Source organism: Embiotoca jacksoni, unplaced genomic scaffold (genome assembly GCF_022577435.1).
Source record: "Embiotoca jacksoni isolate LCO1_2020_lvr unplaced genomic scaffold, fEmbJac1.0.p SCAF_12, whole genome shotgun sequence".
In the NCBI taxonomy this organism is placed as follows: Eukaryota; Metazoa; Chordata; class Actinopteri; family Embiotocidae; genus Embiotoca; species Embiotoca jacksoni.
In genome coordinates this window covers 9,035,152-9,053,867 of record NW_027185252.1, presented here as the reverse complement: position 1 = coordinate 9,053,867, position 18,716 = coordinate 9,035,152, and the positions used below count along the sequence as shown (strand labels likewise).

The following is an 18,716-nucleotide window of genomic DNA, read 5'->3' as shown; positions in this document are numbered from 1 at the left end:
TAGTGCACTAAAAGGCACCAGTGGAATTTAGAAAATAAGCACCAGCCATTAAGAACAAATCTTTACAAATTAATATTCCGAATTTTTTTAAAAATTGTGAAATTTCATTGGATTTTTACCATTTTAAACTCTTTAAAATATCTTGATGGAAAATATTCTCCAACATAATAAATCTATCACTTGCTACCATAGGTGAGCACATCATATTAAACTGAACAGCTTCATAAATGTACTTGTTAAAATAGGTATTGGTCGTGTCTGACCGTGTCAAAATTAAATAGAGCACTTGTTTCTGCAAGTTCGAGAGAAACCGTATTTGTCTGTATCCAGTAGATGAACATTGTGATCTGTTCATTGCATTGATGGATACAGCATGTCATGATTCTGGTCTCTGTCTCTGATCCAGCATTAGTGTGTCTTTGCAGTTATTGTATTTATACCTGAACAGCTACATGCAGGGTCTGCACATCTTTAGTTATTCTACTCCTGGCAGAAGCTTTATATGTGGATATTTTTATGTAGCAGCCACTGTTCCATGGTTAAATAGGGTTACATCCAGTGGGAGTTCAGTGGTTTCTGTGCAGGCTGGGCTAGATAATCATTCTCAACAGAGCCTGTGGGATGTCAAGGTGTAAATGGGCACCCCTCTGACCTATTACAACTCTAGCAGATGTGAAAAGCTGGTGCTTTTGCATTTCTTTTTGTATTTTCTCAGATATAGTTTCTCTATCTTTTTGAATCTTTTTTTTTTTTTTTTTTTAAACTGACGGTGAAAGAGCGGAGCACTTTAATTTGGATCAATTTGAGGCTCTTTTTATGAGTTGGCAGGACCAGCTTTTCACTACTGGGTGGCAAATGACAAGCAGCTACCTAACCTGCGGTGCCTGGTGTGTGGCCTGGTGACAAACGGCTCGTCTCAGCTCAGTTAACGCCTGCAGCCCCAAAGCTTGAAAATTAATGTTTATATCACCCCCCCAAACAGCACACTAACCTTTGAGCACACATTTGATAATGAATGACGTTAAACCTGTGGATGGGGAATTTAAGCTATTTGGCCCTGCAAATATTCTTAACTCTAACAATTGGATGCAGCCTTTGACAACCGCTCTATTGTTACCTTTGGTGTAAGTACTTATAAATTACCACCAGTACAATGTATGAGAGCAGAGAAATATGTTTTAAATGCTGTACTTGAAGCAAACATGAATGTGTCCCCACCAATGTAAATTTAAGCTTTTAATTCTCTATAGACTCCTCACCTGACTACACAAGAGGGGAGTTTTACTTTGAGCATACTGGAGGGCTGAGAAAGTTCTCTGTAGATTGAATGTCGGCCTCTCAAAACAAGAGTTATACCAGTAAATGGTTTGCGCACCAAAGCTCCTCAGTGTACGTTTAAAAATGAAATGCTCACTTGAGAGAGGTCTGTTGTAGCTATATCTGGAAGCATCACTCCGAGGAGTGTTGTAGTTTCTTAACAGTCCATTTCTATGGTTGATGGGATCTGTAGATGTGGTATCAGTGGTGTAGCACAGACAGATGTTGGAGAACTCTATACCGTCTCCCCTCTCTCAGATGTGTTTGCTGAGGAGAAAAGTCCCCAAGGACCCTGAGTTTATCTTCCATCTCCATCATCAGGGCCTGTGATTTGACAGGCTCCCTTTACCCGGGCTCTGCCTCGTCTCCAGGACAATAAGCAACACCATGTCTGATTAGTTTCAGAGTTCAGTGGTCTTGAACGCAGCATTTGTATCGGTTGTTGTTGCGCTGTAACCGCTGTCTGTTTGACAATGGTTGCTCAGGCGCTGAGAAAACACACACGTACAGTATACAGGACGTCTCGGATACAGTGTAAACAGACTTGACCTGAGCCTCATGTTAGGCAGCTGCACTCTCGTCCTAAAGTTCAGATTATTGTCCGAAAGCTTAAATGGGCTGTATACCTTGACAACAAGAGACTCGAAATAATGATACCTGCACGAGCAAAGTTCACTTAGACAAGCCCTCTGAGGTGATCACATTGTGTTTCCTGAAGCAGACACTCGTAGAGTATACCATATTTACCATACATTTTAAAATCTGTTTTTAATCTGATCTACGTGGAATATAACGTGTTCATGGTGTTTCTGACTGAAGCTAACGACGAAAGTTATCTGTTGTATTTTCTTGTATCAATCAAGTGTAAACCTACTCATTGGCTTGCGAACTGCCATCTGGCATTTTGGCTGCTGCCATTCTTGTTGGTTTTTTTTGGAGCCAGAAGTGACCATATTTAAATGAGATGGTGGAGTTGTGGAGAAGCGAGGGGTGAATGTGACTCAGAGATCTAACTGAGAATTGAAGGACACTGTACCCAAAGACCCATACTGGCAACCTGACTGCATCCAACGCATGTGAATCAAACCAAGCACGCCCCCCAAACATACCTCTCTTTGAGCCTTATAATACTTGTGGAAGAAATATTTATTGACTTTGTATTTCATGAGAGAAGTTGATTCTGAGGAGTCTTTTTGAGTCCCCTAGTGGTCCTCTGTGGTATTGCACTAAGGCACTTTAACATTGGCTTCACTTTTCAAACCCAGTGTCTACATCCATTTTTATATACAGTCTATAGTATCAATGAGTGCCTGCTTTCTGGGGGTGTATATGCCCAAATCAGCTGCAGGGAAACATGACTTTTTAAAACCATTTTAACTTTAAAGACTTTAACAGACATCATGTTAGCTATAATTAAACTGAAGAGTAGAACTTAGCACGAGGGATTTGCCATCATTTCTAAATGCAGACCACATTTCCAACAAATTTATGACACACTTGGACAGTGCATGTGATAAAGTATTGGTCCAGCCAATTAAATGCAAAGTCCACTCATTAGAATATTTCTGCTCATGCCAGAATCACAGCAACCGTTCTTTTTAATGATCTGATTTTAAGTTAAAACATACATTGTTCCCTCTATAGCACGGACATTTGTCTGCGATGAGATGGGATGAATGTTTTCACTGTAATTGCCTCTGTCTGAATCCACATTTACAGCTGTTACGACGACAAAGAAGGAGAAGGAGATTTGGAAAACCTGATCATTTTTACTATGAGAAAAGCAGCGAGTTTCGTTGCGTGATTCTCCGTTATTAGGATCTTAGGGCTGACAGTGTTGCGTCCCCCTTCCATAGAACAGCCCTTATCTTAATGAGGCATCGCAACACACAGTCCTGTTGTAAAACAACAATGATGGGGGAAGCAGCTAATGAGGCTATCATGGTGTCGGGAAAGAGCCATCTCTCCCCACAGGCCCCAGCAAACAGAACGGGCTCTGCAGCAGGCACCGAGAGGCCAGAGACAGAGCTCACATTGATTGCACAGGTTCGAGAGGCGAAGCCGGTGAAATAAAAGACGCCAAGACTCATCAGCCAAATTAAATCAAAGTGTAGAGTTTTGAACTGTCTACAAGCCGATTGTTTGGTTATTTGCGGGAGTGATTTTGTTGTGAGAAAGCAGCCGTGAGATTATGTTGTTTGTTTTCCTAAAACCTTGGGGAAATTTTTTACGCATTTGAGCTTGATTGATCAGGCGCGATGTGTTGTTGCAACATTTCACTGGTGTATGTTTCCACTTAGTGGAATGAATTACTGCTGGGTGCATACGAGATTATTATTATGAAGTATGTAAATGAACAAATCAAGTGCTAAACACTGCTTATCTATTCAGTATTCATATAAAATGTCTGATGTTGAGTTCTTTAGATTGGGAGTTGATGTACAACAGCAAATGCGCTTCTTGTTTCTCGTTCTTATGCTCCCTTTAAGTCCGACGTTAAATCTGATAAGGATTTAGAGTCCCGTTACCCACTAGTTGTGTCTGGCTGCGTGCATGACATTTCTTTTTAATATTTTCCTGTGACAGATTTGATTTCCGCAATGTATTTTTTTGCCTCTATGCAATGGTCATTTGGACGTTTATAAAGCTATACATCCATCTCACCATACCATGTGACTGTTGTGAATGTACAGTAAGTACAGTGTGTGTGTGTGTGTGTGTTTGTGTGTGTAGTTGTATGTCTGCATTACATCAATTTTTTTCTTTTCTTTTTTGTTTCCACCTGCCAGACTCTCACCCGTCATATCCACCTTCCATGTGTGTAAAGCGGGAGCCCCATGAGGCATCCTTTGCCCCCTTCACCCCCTCCTCTGTTGGGGATTCTGCTCTAGCTGACATCTTGCCCCACCAGTCCACCCTCTCTGTAGATGCCTCTACTCCCAGCTACCTTGTCCATGCCCACGGTCCCTGCTACAGCCAGTATGCCAGCCAGCCCTTTATTGCAGGTACAACTTTACCTATAGGGCCCCGTATAGCCAGAGTCAATATCACTCTGTTCAGCTGATTTACCTCTGTGTTCCTTTTTTTTTTTTTTTTTTTTTTACAATTTAGTCATTCTCAATCATACAGCAAATTAAAGCGTCCGCCTCTCACTTTGCTTCGTGGCCCGACTGTTGCGTACACAGGAGCGAGGCTGACTGTTTGGCCCTCATTAACAGCAACTGTTCTCTCCCCCTTTTCACCCTGCTTTTCTCCACGTGACCCTTTGCTCGTCTCTCGGATTAACAATAGGCCTCCCAGTCCATTCCAGCCACGTGACAGGCCCAAAGTCTGGGGGGCCAGAGGAGGCCAAAAGGGGGGTTTCAAAGGCAGAGATGTAGGGCTGATGCTGGGGCCTGCCTTGGACCCGTATCTGCCAGTCCTGTGTGCCCCTTCATCCAGCCAAGCCTGATGATGTCACTGTTCATTGTGGAATGTGGAGCAGAGAGTAGAGAGAGTCCTCATTGGCCTGATGGTCCAGTCAGTTTTAGCTGCCTACACAAACCTTAGGATATTACTGTTAGGTTGTTGTAGTGTCTCTTAAAACAGATAACTTTACTTCAAATGAATTGCCGTGCAATAAAGATGGGTGACCTACCCAGGGTGTATCCAGGATTTCACCTATTGCATGCTGGGATAGGCTTCAGCCCTGTGCAACCCCAAACAGGATATCCATTTTATCATATGCATGGACAGCATGCAACATCCTGAACCATGGTGCCACAAGTTTGTGGTCATTCTTAGCATTTTGAGCTATATGCATCGCTTCACTTTTTTGCATACATCTTTTTTTATGAAATATTGTAATTCGGTCCCTCCATGATTTCAGTTTTTTCTGAGTGTGGCAATCAAAAATATTGTATTTTGCAGCAGCTTCTATAAAAAAAAAATCATGCTGCAATTTGCAAAAATCATTTTTTTTGCAGTAAAATTGTGGGAATTAGCCATAAACAAAACGTACGTAGCACATCTCAGAAATAGGAAGAAATATTTTAGTTCTTATCTTTTTTTTATTATTATTCTTTTTTTCAACTAAAAGAACCACAAGCAATTTACAAAAAGATTTCCAAGTCAATGAATGTTACGTTGCTTTATTAAACGGGAAATCTGGGACTGTAATTTATAATTTGTAAAGAAAAAAATATATATATATGTTGGTTATTCATGTTGTTAAAGCAAGTCTGGTTGGGAAAGTCCTTTTAGAGCTTCTATTAAGAAGCTTCAGAAAATTTAGGGAAATTTGCAAAATTTGCAAATACAATTTGCTTTTATTATTGCGATCGTAAGAGCCTGGAGAGGCTGGTAGTTGCAACATTATCGACAGGATCAAGAAGACAAATTGTTTTCCCACCCAAAAAAAAGTGTGAAAAAGTACAATGACAGAAATGAGTAGAAAAACATAATCTTTGGTTCATACTGAAGACACAGGTTCCTGCTACCTCACTACATATCAAACCATGTCTCTTAGATGTTACAAATTAAGTTCACATACCATAAGTTTGCAAAGGCAAATATGTTTTGAAGGAAACAGCTGAACTAATCAGAAAAAAGGTCCAGTGAAATCCATATTTGATTCATTTTTACGATATCTGTTCTTGCTGTACAATTTCAGCTCAAATAAGCTACAACATGACAACACAGACAGAAACAGTCAAGAATGACTTCAAGCAAGTGCATTGATTTGAAACCAGTGTGCTTCTCTAACCTTAACCAAAGTGCTTTTGTTGTCTAATTGTGACCACACAATTGCTCGGAATAGACTTCGTCAGCTTTCACTCTCTCAAGTAGAAATAAAGAATATCAATTCAAATTCAAATTTCCTGTGTTGAACATGTTTGTAATACAAAGCATCCTTCTGTGTGCCTGCAGGTCGAGACATGGCCAGCACCACCTTACCTGGCTACCCGCCTCATGTCCCCCCCACAGGACAAGGCAGCTACCCCACCTCCACACTTGCTGGAATGGTTCCTGGTAGGTGATGCTACTTACTTTTATGGTGCCATTAAATCTACTGTTAGAGGTCTTTACTTTCACAAGATCGTCCCCTTCAGGTGATGCTCCGGCCACATAACAGTACACAGATATACTAACAACACACATTCACTGCTGGGACAGTGAAGAAACCTTAAAGCGTTGCTCTTGACTCAAAGGATTGAAGCGAGCTTATTATAGCTTTGTTAGACTGCGGTTAGCGTGTGGTTAGCGTCTGTGGATGAGGACATTAGATGAACTCGATAGGCGATCACCACAATCAGTGGCCGTGAGATAGGACAGTTCCTCTCAGTTACACTCCAGCTCCCAGCGCTCATTACCCTCGCCGTGTCCACACAGCGCACTCTCACCAGCCCCGTCGATAAACACTGCTTTTGCTCCTCTCCTCGCCTCCCCGGACACCCGGGGCTGCAGAGCGTATCTCTTTCCCCTCTACTTAACCTGCAGTTCAGGTTCACAGCAAACAGTTAAGGGTCAAAACACAGAGGCGTGGAGGGCCTGTAAATATTTAAATCACTATCTCTCTCAGGGATGAGCTCAAGTTACACAACCAGCAGCGAGGATGCTATAGCTGCCAGCGTGTGTAGATCTGTCCTCCAAACAACTGAAAACACAATTCCCTTCATTGCTCCGTGACATGTACCTGACCGGTAATCAAAGCTGACGTGCAGCGTTTACAAGTGAGCTCAATGTGCATGAACATTATAGGATATCAACAGAGGTAAAAGCTGATATCTCAAATCAAATTAAAATGCTTTATTAGCTCATATGCCACTGGAGAGAGTTTAATGTTAAACTAATGCAAATACACAAACAAGTACAAAAACACAAGTGCCCTCTTAATCCTGGGATTGTGCTTTTTTTTTTTAATCTGGCGGCCAAAGATTTAGTGATTGACCCCAAACACTGTTAATGCAAAGGCCATTCTTCAACAGCTTCATATAAAACCCAGCCTTTATAGTCTCATAAAAAGAAAGAAACCTGCGGACCCACAGCGTCGCTCTCTGTATCCCCCCTCAGCCTCTTGTCTTCTCCAACTGCGACCTGCACAGGGAGCACAATGATAGAATGAGTCTCTGGGCAACTTTTACAGAGTCCTGAAGTGCAGCATCGTCACTTTAAATCAGGACAAAAAGCACTGAAGTCCTGACTTAGGAGAAGAACAGAGGAAATCCTAAAGACGAACAGGATGAATAAAACAGTTCACCTGAAGGGGCTGTGGACAGAAGCTGTACAAGAGGCCAGGACAAAAATCACTCAAACATTGTTGTGCGACAAGATTATATTAATACTGCAATATAACTTGGTTTTAGAGCTGCACAGTTCTGGATAAAATGAGAATTACATTTTTATTTTTTTTTACAATTGAAATTTTACAATATTGAAATTTTGTGGAGTCATTTACCTGATACAGAAGAAAGAAAAAAAACTCATACAAAATACAGTGATACAGAATATCAACTTAGCTTAAATGCAGCAGCTTCATGAATCTGATACTGAACATAGTTTCAGTTAATTGTCTTCTTTTATTAAACACAACCTTTGAACACATATTTTTTTTTTGGTGCGTTTTCTTTCTCTTTCTTCGCATCTCATCCACTCCCACTGGGTTCATTTTCCTCAGCGCCTGTCTCTGCTGCTCTTCATCACGTGGTGTAAATGCTGCGTTGTCATTGGTCAAGGGAATAGGAGTGCTCGTTTTGATGAAGCTGATGTCCAAATGACGCATAATTGTTGGCATTTAGAAATGAAGTTGTAGAGACATGAATCGAGATCACAATTTTTACACGATTAATTGTGCAGCCCTACTTGGTAGCCTTATAATTTACAAATTATCAGCCATTTGTGTTCCTTAGCTCTTCACTAATTATCATTTTTGCCCGTTCGTTCTAAAGGCGGGGACTTTTCTGGAAACCCTTACTCTCATCCACAATACACAACTTACAACGAAGCATGGCGGTTCAGCAATCCAGCATTACTAAGTAAGTGACTTTGTCTTCTGTAATACAAATTATCCTACTGTACGCTAATGTACCTATTAAAAACTACAATACAAATCTCCAAGCTCTGATTATTCTCTTTTCTTGGCACTTTATGTGTCTTGTGATGTTTGACCTCGTGGTTTCCAACAACTCGTTCTTCTGTTAACTTTCAGGTTCCCCTTATTATTATAGTGCCGCATCCCGTGGCTCCGCACCTCCCACTGCTGCCACTGCCTACGACCGCCACTAGTTACCCCAGAGACCAGCTCAAACTGCAGGGCCAGTGCTTCGGCCTCCATATTGTCCCTGTCTGAGAAACACTGAGGTCAAAGGGAAGTGAGGCGGAATCCCAAAGGAAACCCCGTCATCTTAATGTGATGTGGAGGAATGTCGACGGCGGTGCGCCCAGCTTCAGCGTAACACACTCGGTCGGAAAAGGGCCCAATGGGCAGTCAGAACTTTCATGCCCTCACTCTCTCACAGACCTGAACACTTCCAGAATGACTTTAAGAGATTATATAAATATATATATTATAAAATATAAATTGAAGAAAAACAGTGTGAAGAATACCATGTGGAAAAAATGTTGTGGGTTTTTAATTTTGTTCCTTTGTTGCTGTTGTTGTTGTTGTTGTTATTTTATTCATGGATCCTCACATTCCTTTATGTAATGAACTGCAGTATTTTTCTGCCCTAAAGAGAGAAGTCCAGGGGAGACGACAACAGTCCCATAGCTTGATAATGTAGCGACTTGAACCAGTGTTGTGGGGCCCCTCTGACACTTAATGAGATCCTGGCTCCATGCTGTAGAACGGGCTTTACTCTGGTGCTTTGACTACGTCCTCTGCTCCCATTTCTCCAGTCCCAGCTAAATTATCAGATAAACACAGCATGCCCTACAACATTTACTGACCCTACACCCCAATGGCAACATTACACTCCCTGTGGCAAACAATCAGATGTAAAAATGTAAATCATTTTGCAAAGTATTAAAAATGTGGTGACCATGAACTCAAAGTGGTTTTGCCAGAATTTTCAATACTTTAAATTATTTTTTTCCGTCAGTTATTTTTAATGTAAACAAAGATTTTTCAGAATAGCTGTCACATTTCTCTCATCCCATAGTCATGTCTTTTGCTCTTTTTTTGCACTATAACCTCAGCTTATACAACTTTTTTTTTTTTTATGTTATTTGGTACATTCACTTAAAATTAATTAACCAATTTAAAGTTGAAAATATTTATGTTGCATTGGTGCTTCAGTTTCTGAAGATATTGCAAGCCATGGCTTTGCAGCTACATGAACAAATTCCTTTCAGTTCAGTTATATGTCATTCAGCTACTTAGTCATACCACTAGATGCCTACACAGTTTAGAAAGCTGTATGCAGTTTGTGCAAACCGACTGCAAATTAGCTTCAACAATTGCCTTACAAACCTGTTTTTTCAACCTATATCCATGCCTGTTCCATGAAATTAATTGCCTTTAAGAACACACATTCACCAACCTCCATAAAGTTCCACTCTCCAAAGGGGCTGAAAGGAAATACTGATTCATTTTTGCGTTTTTGAAAAATATTTTGTGAATGTACTCTTAACTACATTTGCCAAAGACTTAGTTTGATATTTAATATTTTATTTACAGTATATGTATGCATAATTAAAGCAGTATTATCTTTTAAATAAGTCCACACTGAAGATGTATGTCATGACTTTTCAACAGGTGAACGATGCATATGACTGTCATGAAAAAGGCGAAATACACTGAATCCAACGATCGCAACAAAATGCTGCTTTATAGAATGATTTGTGAATAATGTGAAGACAATTCTTCTCTGTAAATATAATGTCACACATACACATACACACACACACACACACACACACACACACACACACACACACACACACACACACACACACACCATTGCAGTATCATACTAATGTACTGGCTCCCTTTGTAGATATACAGACTGATAAAAAAAAAAAAACATGCATTACATTTGTGTCTTAATGTAATGTTGTGCTCCGAGAAAAGGCACAACTGCTGTATAACCTATGGCTACGTCAATAGCAGGTTTCAGATGCTAACATCACATAGGTTGTCTTTGTCATTTTATTTTATTCTCATGATGTTGTCATGATGATGTTTTTTATGTCACTATGCAATGAGTTTAATGGCTTTCTGTATCATCTTTTGTTGTTGGGCTCGGAACAAGTAACCCTCATGGAGAACAGCATAAAAGTTCAAAAGTACAAAAAGACTTCCGGCGTGAAATGATTCTTCCTCTGGTTTCCCTTTTGCTCCACAAATTCCCTTAAAACGATCAAACTGAAGTCCTTGGCAACAATCAAAGATATTGTCCTGTTTGCTGTTTGTAGATGTTGTGATCATTATGTTAATCCAAATTACGGTGATCTGTGCCTCCATGTATAGAAACGCATCCATACCATCTCTCCTCCCTCGGCTCTCTCAACCCTCCTGCTACCAGTGCAACCGTTTAGTATCCAAGATGAAGTTTTCTTTAACTCTACACAAGCTAACACATCGTCTGGTACCAGGGTTACCCGTCACTGCTGAGGGCACCAGAAAACAGAGAAACACACTGCGGTCCTGCTCTTCAGGAGAAGCTCTCCTCTACAAATTGCACTTGGGATTTGCCTATTTCTGTCTACTGTATTTGTAGCTCGACATATCTGAAAATGAAACCGGCGCAAAGTGTGAGCCACTGTCATTCCGGCAAAGTCTTTTTTTTTTGCTTTAGGAAGTGGAGCACCTCCGCAGCAATGGGTCTTCTGCTGTTGTAAAGATGATACAAGAGACGTGTCATGGACATAAAAAGGATTTCTGATGAAAATCTATACGGAAAGCCTTGTGGCCTCAATCATTGTTCTGTTTCAGTTCTGTTCCAATTCTTTTTTTGTGCACATGAGAAATAAATTCTTTTATATGTCTGTCGTTGACGTGGTGTCCCCTCATTATTAACCCCATAAGAAAATGATTCAGAGTTCAAGGATCCTGCTGCTGGTGTATTGATGTTTGATTTTATGAACAGTCACTACTACACAAGGCACTCAAATATGAAATACATGAAGGTCGCCCTACACACTGTTTGTGTGCGTGAGTGTGCAAAACAATCGTATACATTCATGTTTAAATTAGCCTTAGTCTATAAGAGAAAAAGCAACTGCATTGCGTGTGTGTGTGTGTGTGTGTGTGTGTGTGTGTGTGTGTGTGTGTGTGTGTGTGTGTGTGTGTGTGTGTGTGTGTGTAGGGCTGAAAGAAGAGGGTTAAACAAAGACACAGGACAGTTGGGGAGGCAGGAGAGCTTGGCCCCAGCTCCTGACTCCAGTGTATTTAATGATGCATTGGTTTCATCCTGCTCTACCACACTGCTGCTGCCTCACTTCCACTCTCCACTCTGAAACACACGAGCCTAGCCAGTTGTAATTCAATTTCTCTGCTTTCCTCTGCCTATTGTTTATTTCATGGATCCCCTGTGAAGCATCAAAAGCTGCTGTTTCTGTCAGACCCTAACTGTCCTATGTGTTTGTCATTCAGGCCTTGTTAAAAGATACAAAAAGAAAAAAACACACACACACACACAATCTAACACTCCCTCTTCTCCCAGCTGAGAATTCCCAGTGGTAAAATTATTCCATTTAGATGGGAACTTTTTTGTCACTACCCTGTCTAAATTGGCATATCTGGCTCTCTCGTAGAAACCAATAAACTGTGAACCCGGATGCATCTGTCAGTCAAGCTCATCTTTACTTTAGCGAGGCCAGATGACAACAACAGGAGAAGAGACACACACCAGCAGAATGGAGCCCACTGATTGGCTCTCATCAGTTAGGCATTACGAAAAGCACCTGTCATCCTCAGGGCTTCTCAAACCCCGCGCAGAGAGGCCCTGCGAAGGGGGCCGACGGGCCTCACACAAGATTTACTCAAACACTTCACCCTCATTGTCAACTTGGCTTGGAGATGCCCTACAGCTTGGCCTCTGCCATGATTCATGTCTGTCACTGATAATATATACAGCAAAATAAGACAGTTGTAAAGAGCCAGTAAGTGGACACAGTCTGAAGCAATCCCCGGCAAAAGTTTCATATATATCAACATACTGAATTAAATTATATATATATATACACTTTCTAAAATGTAAATTCTTTATAACCCAGACGTCTTAAGTATCTCAAAATATTGGTGGTTGACAGCACTGGAGGAAAGTAAGTGAGTATATTACCTCAAGAACTGTACAATTAGGGGCACTTCCTTTTAGTATTTCTGTTTTTTTCTACTTAATACGTTTATCCCAAGACATTTCAGAGAGAAATATTATCATTTTTACTCCACTGCATTTCAGGGATAGTTTATGATAGTCATAAAAAAAAAAAAAAATCTAATTAAATAGTTTATGGGACTACTGTCTTACTCTGGTGCCTGCTGGTAATGCTACTACTGCCTGAAGGTGGCAGAAATACATCGAAAAGCTGTTTGCCAACCGCCATTAAACAACCCCAAAAATAAACAAAGAAAAATATGGCAGGCTCCAGTGAAATGTGTGTCACTCTGTGAGATCAGATGCGATAATACAAACAGCAGAAAGGTCGGCAACAGCCGTCAAAAAGTTCTGTGGCAAAAACCTAAAAAAAAACCTAAAAAAAAAAAAAAAAAAAAAAACAATTGAAAATGAAGTGAAATAAAGTGAAATGAAGTGAAACTCTCCCAATGTAAAGCTAGAATATAAGTCTGCCACAGGTAGCAAAGCAGCGAGCACACAGCCCATACATAGATCAATAATCAGGGGCTAGCTTTGTCACCAGAAATAAGTTTGACATGCAGAGGGAACAAAGACCATAGTCTCAAAGATGATAGCTAAAGACATGCTTCTTATCAGCTTTGTACAAAGCAAAGGTTTTCAAAGTTTACAGCATGAATGTTTTCTATCTTTTTTTCTATCCGTGTGTGTACGTACATGCAGGTGTGGCCAAAGGGAGGCAGGTCTTCAAATAATAGTCAATTAGTTCCCGGCGAATACTGAATAGTATTAATGCTTGAAATGCCGATCCCTACACTGTTTATCTAATAACTGTAGTTTTTCTTTGCTATCAAGTATAGTCGTCCTATCCATGAATATCCAATATTTCACAACAAGAGATAATTGAAAAAAGCCAAAGATTTTTCTTTGCTTTCTCAGATTTATCTTGTGACCCTTTCAACTAGTAACGACTGAACTAAATTACCAAATACAAAACAACTGGTTAAAGCTAGCAGCAACTGTACCTGCTATGGTATTATGCTACTTTCATTAATGCATTAATATTAACAGACTGATAAAGTAATATGATAAAAGCACATTTAGCTGATAACGCGCACTTTTACTTTGGTAAGCATTTGATTGCAGGACTTTTACTTTTATTGTAATATTTTTACTCTGTTGTATTGGTACTTTTATTCTTTAGATTCTTCCACCAGTGGTCGACAGAGTGTGTCCTTTGAATGCAACAAACACTGAAAAAGTCCTGTGTAATCACCCAGAATTTTTAATTTAATCATCACTCTTTGTGTAAACATCTTCTATCTGAGGCTCGTGAATCTGTTGGTGTCATACAAGTGTAGTATTGTTCGGAGACGAGGAGTTGTGGTGGTCTAGCGGTGATGTCCTGTCATCTGCCTGCATGGGAGCCTGTCATCAGCCTCATCATGTGGCTGTCATAGTTGATGCTAGTGAGGGGAGAGGCCAACCCTGCCGTGTCAATCAACGAGCCCTCATTAGAAGCAGCTTTAATTAGTGGATGCACGGGTGCAGTATTGTTCACAGGGCTGCCTTCGTTAACTCTGTTAATCCCAAATGGATTTGTGTTGGGGAAAGGAAGCACTAAAGTGGTCCAATGTTAGATCATGAAGCTACTACTGCATGTGTCGCAAGTTAAAAAGATTGAATTCTTGTGTTGTTTACGTCTTGAAAGCGAAGATGCATGTCTTCAAATGAATATAAAAGTCTCAAAGTCTTCCTGAAGAAGCAACTGTGTGTTTACCACCTTGGTCCAAGTGTAATAGGTGTTGAAATTAAAATGACAGGTTTGTGACGATAAATCATCAACTCATACGAATTACAGTTATTTCAGAGGGAGCCAGAGAGTTCAAGCTGATGATCCTGACAGAACAATGATTATGAGGTTATTTTCACTGTCGGCGGGTGAGACCATCCAGGCGACAAGAACATGACTTTGTGATGTTTGTAATGAGTGAGCATTGATTGACTCAACACAGCCTAAAGAGGTCTCCTCCATGCTCAAACTCAAAGGATGCTCAGGCTCTGTGTGCATCCTGTACTCCAGTATCGTTCGCAATTAGAATAATGAGCCGTCGACGAGCTGTCTGGAGAAATAAAATTGCTGTGTTTCTCAGCCCAGGCCTCATCTGCCAACTATATGCTATTATACCATCCCCATCCCTGTTAGATCAGTCAGCAGTGCAAAGCGATTTCCCTTCAGGAGCTAAATTATCGTTTTGAATGGCCATTGTGCGACACGTTGTGTAATTAAGCACTAAATATGCCTCGGTACCTGATTATGTCACTCTCCAAAAGAGTTGAGGAGCTGTGGGGCGAGGAATGGTTGTTCCTGTGTTTATGTGTGCATATCAAGTGGAGGGGAGGGAGTCGGGGCTGGGGAGGAAGCGTGTAGGGGCGTAATAAAAGGCCAAAATGTGTAAAATGGGGTAGCACTGACCTGTGTGCCCCCCTTCAAAATGAGAGAGTGTCTTCTGTCTGACAGAAGCCCAGCCTGGTGGAGGGGGAGGCGGGAGGGGTGTCTTTGTGTCCCAACTGTTTTGGTAAAACAGTTCAACAAGAGCATCGAGCCTTTGCAGCATGAGGAGGACGGAGGAGGAGGAAGAGGAAGAAGAAGAGACGAGGCAAAGAGGGGAGGAAGAAAAGTGGGAGGCCACAACCACCAACCCCCACCACCTCTGACTGGCTCCCCACACCGCCCCCCTGAACTCTCTCACTCTCACACACACACACACACACACACACACACACACACACACACACACACACACACACACACACACACACAGAGACACACACTCCCCAACACCTCCACCCCCTCCCCTACCCAACACCCAGTCACTGTCAGGCCAAACACATGATGAATTGCCCTGTCAACAGAATTCATTCAGGGACCAATTAATTCAGCAGAAATGAACTAGAGCCATCAGTCGCTGAAAAACTCAGTGCAAAGAGAGCAAAGTAGCCCCACTTCAGAAAACGAGGAAGCGAGGGAGGGAACGGGGGAGAGAGGGGTGAGAGTGGAGCGGAGACGAGAGGGCAAGCGAAAGAGAGAGGGAGAGAGAACGTGGTGGAAGTTAGTCTGACAGAAATTGGTCATTTAATGCTTTAGCGCACTGGAGACAGCCCCTGTCATAGACGAAGGCATGGCAGGGGCTCCCCTGGTATTTTATTTATTAATTATCCTATGCAGCGAGGGGCCTTTAACTGTCTCAGTCCGGCCCCGTCAGCCCGACTCCCTGTCATTTTCTCTCCACAAACAGATCCTTTAACACCGCGCTCCAGGTTAATGGAGACAAAGCCAATATCCAACCAACCTTGCCTTCTCCCCCAAATACAGTATTCATCTGTACCTTATCCAGGTAATTATGTCTCAGACGATCTCCTGAATATGTCGTTGGGATGCTAATAAACCACTTTAGAGCTGGCGTGCAGAACAAGTCTGACCTTTTCAACTCGCTGCTTCATGGTGGCTACACCTCCCGAGGAAGCCAGCAATTATTTACACCTTATTGGGAAACTGCATGTCATTGGGAATAAACACAGTCCCAAATAATTTAATGATGGCTGCATGTATTAGTCAGGAAATAACCAAGACAAACTCATGCTTATTCCCTCATAATTGACTGCTAATATGTAACACGATTCAATGCGAAACCTTCGTTGATAACTTCCCCGTCAGGGGAGATTTCCTCATAGATTTCAAGTGTTTGCCACCTTAAAAGCTCCATTTCTGTTTTCCTTACCAGAAAGGTGCTTGCCAGAAGCCGTTTTGTTGGTGGTGACAAATTAGCACTGTGAAGGGCGATATCAACACCAGCTAATTAAGGTGTCGTGTGATTTTGGGCTCCAGATCAAGAATCTGCTGATTCATCCCACGGGTGATTATCATGTCCATATGGTCAACGTACAGCGAGCTATGCTCGGAAACACTATCAGCCCGCTGCGTCGCTGCCTTTGCCAAAAGTTTGATCTTGTCTTTTGTGGCTGTGTTGGGTGGTGTTCATCACGAGTCTGAATTATTAAAGGCATCTTTTCTTTAAGCCCAGGATCCTCTAGTGGAAAACATGGGATGAGGGGCAGCTGGGAGGCTGCCTGCTACTGGCTGCCACTCTTCTCTGACATCAGGAAGTGAAATCCAACGCCGTTTCCACTGTTGCTCATTGATGGGCATGTGCACCTTGGATGCCCCCTTCTTAGTGTCACTTGTTTTTAAGGAGTTATCGCACCTCATGTAACATAAAGGTGGTTTCAGGACAGGGTGTTTTGTGCTTTTAGTGATATACATATTGTAGTATATTTCTATCTCGACAATCAAAAATCAATAATCTCAAGAGCAGATACATATATTCCTTCCTGTTAACTTATCATCGTGTCCAGATGATGAGTAATTGTTCTGGGGACTCTGGGGAACAATAAACTCAATTCTCTCTCTCTCTCTCTCTCTCTCTCTCTCTCTCTCTCTCTCTCTCTCTCTCTCTCTCTCTCATTCCTCTCCATTGGGTTCTTCACTGTAGTGCCAAGCACAGTGAAAATACACCTATTAGACAACAGAGAACGGTGAACGAGCCAAGTGAACCTGACAAATGGAACAGAAAAGCTAACAGAGAAGAAAGAGGTGCTTAGACCAACTGTCACAGGTAAAGTGCTTCCCTGATTTCTGTTTACTCACCCTGCTTGAAACTCGTCTTGTTTTCCTGCAGCTTACTGAAGAGATTCTGTTTGAGAGTCAGCTGGTTGTCAGCTTGTCTCGCGAACAAAAAACACTCATTTAGCATCAATTTGAAGCGGGGGAAAAAGTTACCAATTCAATTTTTTGAGAGTATGATAACATTGCTGACTAAAGGAAGCATTTTTCTTCTATTTTAAATGTGTAATTCACCTGATATGTCACATGAAACTAAACCAAACACCACCCTGTCTGTTTTTTTGGTGTTTTTTTTTTAGCAATCTCTCATACAACCGCAATACACAGCACGTAAAGAGTATTCTCCGCACATGAAAAGTAAGGATATACAAGAGCAGAAGGACGGGAGTGAAACCTACAGAAAGGAACTGCCTATGAACAGAGAGGAGATGTGCTGTAGAATATAATTAATTAAATGAGACTAATTAGGAACACGAGAGCAGGTGCCAGGCTATGAGCTGACAGGGAAGACAGCGAGACAACATGCCAGCACAAAAAAAGAAAAGCACAGTCACAAACACACATGTGTAAACGTGCACAACCAAACACACACATACACACACACACACACACACACACACACACACACACACACACACACACACACACACACACACACACACACACGCACTCATATGCACCCAAACACACAGCTGCGGTTATGAGGGTGGATCGTGACAGGCACGGGGACAAAACAACTTTCTGCGTTTTGTCATGTGAAACCCCGAAGGAATACTCATGACAGGAAGCAGAGACCCAGGCACCATGGGGGTCTCTTTGCCTTTGTCTCACACACATTCTCTTTATTATTTTGTTCTGCAATGGTGGAAGGAAGTTTGCACAAGCCAGAGATTTCTCTCTCCTAATTATTTCAGCACTTACTCAAGACTGCAAGCTGTGTAATTCACAGACTGCTTTTCCTCTCAGACCTCTTAAAAATGCTCCTCATTCTGGACTGCTTCAACATTTAAAAAGATGAATTTCAATTTGATATGGTTGAAACTGATTTGTAAAAAGAGTAGCATTTTGTGGAAGAAAAATGCTCTCAACTGGAAGAATATTTTCCCATAGAATTACATACAACTATTCTGCCAATCTAATTTAATGAGGACAAAAGATACATACGAGATAACTGATAATGTAACAGAGAAATTAACTCTTAACAATCTTATTGTTAAAGTGAGAAAAACACTGATCAAACCCTTGCATCAATGTTAGGAATATATTAGTCACAGGAAATGATACAGTAATTTATGACTTCTAATATAAACTCAACCGAGGATAAAATTAAGTTGAAAACAATTATCTGATTGACATAAAACATATCTGCAACTGTTTTGATCCTCTGAAATATTATTTAATTTAATTTTCAAGCAAAAACGTGTGTATTTAGGGCTGGG

At 41.3% G+C, this 18,716-nt stretch overlaps 1 protein-coding gene across 3 annotated transcripts in view; it reads left to right on the top strand.

Annotated features, from left to right (window-relative positions):
• The window catches only part of pax2a (paired box 2a), a 31,021-nt gene extending 19,744 nt beyond the window's left edge, over positions 1-11,277 (top strand). For 2 of the 3 annotated variants that reach the window (XM_069144622.1, XM_069144621.1), the window contains 3 exons: positions 6,226-6,327; positions 8,244-8,330; positions 8,504-8,670. In XM_069144622.1, coding sequence (XP_069000723.1) covers positions 6,226-6,327; positions 8,244-8,330; positions 8,504-8,580 — 266 coding nt within the window. In that variant the 3' untranslated portion in view covers positions 8,581-8,670. Of the gene's footprint in view, positions 1-6,225; positions 6,328-8,243; positions 8,331-8,503 lie in introns of all 3 variants that reach the window. The other variant, XM_069144623.1, reaches the window with a different exon arrangement.
• Positions 11,278-18,716: the final 7,439 nt, after the last annotated feature.